The sequence below is a fragment of the Geospiza fortis genome, unplaced genomic scaffold, assembly GCF_000277835.1.
Source record: "Geospiza fortis unplaced genomic scaffold, GeoFor_1.0 scaffold408, whole genome shotgun sequence".
Classification (NCBI taxonomy): Eukaryota; Metazoa; Chordata; class Aves; order Passeriformes; family Thraupidae; genus Geospiza; species Geospiza fortis.
The window spans coordinates 4,235,231-4,239,937 of record NW_005054330.1 but is presented as its reverse complement, the minus strand read 5'-3'; the positions used below and the strand labels follow the sequence as shown (position 1 = coordinate 4,239,937).

Below are 4,707 nucleotides of genomic sequence, written 5' to 3'. Positions count from 1 at the left end.
CGGGAGGGAGGCAGGGAGGGTGGGCAGATCGATACCCAGCGAGGGGTTCGAGCCGCGCTCACGGTGCTCCCCATTCCCTTCCAGCCTGCTCAGCAGCAGCAGGGCTGCAGGTTTTAGGGTTTTCGTGCCCTTCTGCCCACCAAGGGTTTGCAAGGCGCTGGGCTTTGAGGGTTTCGTGTAGCTCCCCCCTGCCTCCGCCCCTCCGTCCCCGCTCCAGGGCAGTGCTGAGCGCAGCTGGGAGAGAGCAGCGCCGCGGGCTGGGGCGCCCCAAGCCCGGATCCCACCAAGTCGGGCTATTCCCCCGCTACAAACTTCACCCAGCCGGGGTGTCCTCACCCCTGTCCTTGTCCTGTTCCAGGAGCACTGCCAAGAGATGCAAAGAGAAGCACCTGGAGGAGGCTCTCCAGCTGACACGGGCGCTGAGCGAGGGTCTGCAGGCGCTGGGTGAGGCAGAGGCACGACCCCTGCTCCGCTGTGTCCTGGCTTTCCAGATGGAGGCAACCAGCAGCTGCAGCTCCTTCCAGAAACTGGAACAGGTCTGTAAGGCTGGGCTGGCTTTGCCCACTCGTGGCACAGCCCTGGAGCTGTCTGCCATCCTTAGCAGCAAAGGGGCTCAGAGGTGGTGCAGGCTGCCCCAGTAGCCCTTGGCAGCGGTGTCTCCCAGGGGTCTGGGCAGAGCAGCTGACCTGGGGTGTCTCTTGGCAGATGGTGACCCAGCTGGCAGTGGGGAAGGAAGCCCTGTTGGCCCAGGAGGTGGACACGCTGCTGAGTGGCCTGGCACTGCAGGGAGAGGTGAGAGAACCCCAGCTGTGCTATGGCACTGGCTTTCATGGGGACTTGTCTGGAGACCATGTGTCACAGAGACCTGGTTTGGGCTGCCTCCAGTCCTTCAGTTCACTTCCCATGATTCTGGGGATTTGCCCTTGCTTGCAGCTGGCAACACGTGGCTGCCTATTACACCAGCCCTTTGCTCATCCCTGGGGCAGCTTCTGGCACTGGCAGAGCCCTCCTGCCCAAGGCACTGAGCCCCAGCATGTTGTCACACAGGACAAACTATCCTTCTGTCCCTGCAGGTGCTGTCTCCTGAGGACCTTCAGTCAGGTCAGCCTCTGTTCCTTACCTTCCGGGGTTTTCTCCCAGCTCACACCACGAGTGCACAGAACATTTCCTGCCAACCCCAACTGGGTCCTGTGTGCTCATGGGAGGGGAGCAGGGATCAGCCAGATCCATGTGATCTCTGCAAGGTCCCAGCAGCATCCAGCTCTGCCCACCCACAGCTGGAAACCAGACAAGCCAAAGCATCCCCTGCATCCCAGCCCCTCCTTACCTCACTCACCAACGCCCTTGGCTGAACTGGGAGCAGGAGGGCCGGGGGCTGATGCTGTCCTCTTGCCTGCAGTGTCCATGTTCCTGGAGGAGAGCAGCCTGGGCCGGCAGCACTGGCAGCAGCACCTGCCCCTGCTGCTGCAGCGCCTGGCCAGCACCCTGCGCTGGGTGCTGCAGGGCCAGCCCACACCTGGCAGCACCTGGGGCTACCTGGTCATCAAGGTAAGAGCCACCCTGGGCAGGGGGGAGGGATCAGTACCTGCAGGGACAGGCTGGGCACCAGCAGCAGTGTCCAGAGGGATGTAACGCTGCTTTGAATGGCTGTTCCTGGGGCATTGCTGCTTTTCCAGAGGTAAGGAATACTGATCATCCCTCTGGCACCTCCTGCTCCTCCAGGCCTGCCTCCAGGTCTTCCAGGTGCTGCCAAATGATGTGGCTCCCCTGGTGTGGAGCACATCAGGAAAGAGCGAGACCCTGCAGAGCCTCTTGGGACTGCTGCTGGAGGTGGCTTGGGGGAAGGTGGGTACGGCCCTGGGAGGGGTGGGGCTGCCTGTCCCAAGGAGCAGAGCAGTGCTGTCCTTCCCAGGTGCTTTCCCCATTCCCCTCCCCAAGGCAAGCCTGCAGAGACAGCTCAGTGTCATGTCTGAGAGACCCCAGCAGCTGTTTGCAGGGGCAGTTAAATGTGGTTGGGGTTTCAATGGTGTTTTGAGTTGTGCCTTTTCCTCCCTGTGAGTCCAGGCCCTGAACAAGGACACGAGGCTGCTGGCAGGCACAGCCCTGAGCATGTTGGTGAACACGGCCCCCCAGGCCCAGCATGGGGCCAGTGCAGTGCTGACCCTGTTCCAGCTCCCCAGCCGAGGTGTGTGCTCCATCCTGAGCTGAGGAGGGCCTCTGGCAAAGGGTGACATGCGTGTCTGGGTGTGAGGGGGCAGAGGCTGGTGCCAGGCTGGACTCTGCTTTTGTGCCTCTCTCGGGGTCTGGGAGCTCCCGCTGTCTCCAGCCACCTCCCATGGATGTTCTGGAATGAGCCATGGCAGTTGCTCTCAGAGCAGCATTTGGGTTTGCCACCTTCCTTTCATCCAGTGGAGCCATCTTCCAGCAGGCACTGGGGAGCTGAAGTTTGGGGAGCTGGTGGTGGAAGTGCCCCCTGTCCTGGAACCAGATGGGCTGGAGAAGCTGGTGCTTACCAGAGGTGTGCTGACGTGCTGCAAGACGGACATCCTCTGCTGCCAGCTGGAGGGCCTCCCCCACGAGGTAGGAGAGCTCCAACCTGGTGGACAGGGCTCGAGGGAGCCCTTGGAGAGGGCTGGCAGCCGCCTGTGGTACCTGCAGATCCCTGGGGGATGAAGCCAGGCTGCACCCCTGCACACCAGCAGCTCCATGCATCCTGCTGAGCACAGCCATTGGCTGAAGAGCTTTTTCCAAAGACATCCCAGCAGGGATTTCTCTTTCCTGGGGGGCTGGGAAACAAAGAGATGCCAAAAGCCCCTACACAAGCAAAGCAGTGTTCATGTTTGTTCCCATGGCATGAACTTGGGGCTGTCCCTGCAGAGCACAGCCTCATCTCTGCCCAGCTCAGCCTCTCCCAAGTCCTCACGGACTGAGGACTCCCAGGCAGGGAGCAGAGGTGCTTACAGAGCAGAGCTGCTCTGTAAGAGCAGGAGAACCAGGCAGCATTCTCCTTGCCTGTCTCATGGCAGGGTTTTCTCCCTGGAAATTCTGTGCCTGCCCTCTCCCTGAGCTGCTGTGCCCCTGCAGGCCTGCCTGCTGCTGGACGTGGTCTTTCCTGCTGTGTGTGCCCTGACCAGGGAGCAGAAGGACTGCCACTACTACTGCTTCCAAGGTAGGAGATGGTGACCCTGCCATGTGGGGAGGGCTGGGAAGATGCTTCCCAGACAAAATGCTTTTCTGGGTCTTGGTAGCTGGTTTGGAAACTGCTATTAATTTCTGTTCCTGCCCAATGGACAGTTGCCCTCTTGGGGTCTTGTGTACATAACAGGGGAACTGCTGCCCCTGCACACAGGGTCCTTAAGGCCACAGCCTGTGCTGGCCCTGGTGCAGGTGAGTCTGGGGGAGGGCTGCAGCAGAGCTCTCTGTTTTGGCAGCCTGTGCGCTGTGGCTGCAGCGCCTGCGGGAGGGCCTGGCTGCTCTCTGGCGCCTGACGGGGACCCACGTCCTGGCCCAGGACACTGAGCTCCTCCAGGAGCTCACCCAGCTGCTGTGGAACAACGCAGAGACCCCGGTAAGGACACAGTGCCAAAGGGCACCAAATGTGGCAGCCAGGAACAGCTCTTCCTTCACCTGGCTCAGCTGCTGTTCCCAGCCCATAACACATCCCTGCTGTTCAGTTCCATCAGCCAAATAGAATCCCTTGCCTGCAGCTGCCAGGGCAGGGGCAGTCACACTGCTGAGGTCAGGGCATTTGTCACACACAGGCTCTAAAGAGCCATGTCCCAGTGCTTCACCTGCCACAGGACAGCAAGACACAAGAGGGAGCCCACCCTAAGCCCCCTGTTTGTTGTCCTTCTCCCACAGGTGGAAGGTGTGTCTGAGTTCATCCACAGCTCCTTCCAATTGCTCCTGGAGATCTACCACCTGGAATGCCAGCACTTCCAGGACCAGGAGAGACCCCTCTACCAACAGATGCTGCAGAGGGTGATCTCAATGCCCTGGCAGATCAAAGCAAGATATGTGCCCCTGTGTGCCATCGTCCCCTACATGGGCAGCCAGCAGGTACGGAAGGCAGGGGTATGGAGAGTCTTGGTGCCAGGTGGCTCTGCTGCTGAGGTGGCACAGCCTCTGTCCACTGCCTGTCGCCTTCTACCCAGCTCAGCTGTGTGGGCAGGGAGCCTTCCTACCCAGAGGGGCTATTTTAGCATCCCTGGGGTAGTGAGCTACAGCAGTGCATCCCTGGGGAGTGCCAGTGGGAAGGGAAGCTTTGCCTGTCAGTGCCCACCAAAAGCAGCTTTGAGGTACCGGAGATGCTCAGTGCCAGGGGTGACTGCAGTGTGGCCTGTACCCATCTGTCTTTCCCCCATGTGCAGCTTTCAGCCTGACAGGGAGATGAGGTCCCCTGCTTTTCTCCCAGGTGCTGGATGCCTACCCGGACCTGCCACAGCATCTCCTGAGCTGCCTCTCCACCACCCACCTGTGTCCCGCTGCGGCCGAGGCCTACAAGGTGCTGGTGCGGCAGCAGTGCAGCGAGTGGCGGGGTGGGCAGCGGGACACAGAGGAGGCCCTGGCAGAGCAGTGGGCGCTGCGCTGGCTCCCCCTGCTCTCCCAGGGCCTCTGCTCTCCCCTGCCCATCCTGCAGAGCAACAGTGCCAACCACCTCCTCACCTGGACCCTGCGGCAGCCCCCCGCCACCCCGCGCCCCGCGCA

At 61.3% G+C, this 4,707-nt stretch overlaps 1 protein-coding gene across 1 annotated transcript in view; it reads left to right on the top strand.

The window, feature by feature from the left end:
• The window catches only part of LOC106631821 (thyroid adenoma-associated protein homolog), a 13,600-nt gene that overhangs the window by 640 nt on the left and 8,253 nt on the right, over nt 1–4,707 (top strand). The window contains exons 3-13 of the mRNA XM_031057468.1: nt 359–536; nt 706–792; nt 1,074–1,101; nt 1,400–1,548; nt 1,723–1,845; nt 2,065–2,185; nt 2,426–2,580; nt 3,085–3,169; nt 3,432–3,568; nt 3,862–4,059; nt 4,415–4,704. Of these exons, the coding sequence (XP_030913328.1) occupies nt 359–536; nt 706–792; nt 1,074–1,101; nt 1,400–1,548; nt 1,723–1,845; nt 2,065–2,185; nt 2,426–2,580; nt 3,085–3,169; nt 3,432–3,568; nt 3,862–4,059; nt 4,415–4,704 (1,551 nt within the window). The remainder of the gene's footprint in view (nt 1–358; nt 537–705; nt 793–1,073; nt 1,102–1,399; nt 1,549–1,722; nt 1,846–2,064; nt 2,186–2,425; nt 2,581–3,084; nt 3,170–3,431; nt 3,569–3,861; nt 4,060–4,414; nt 4,705–4,707) is intronic.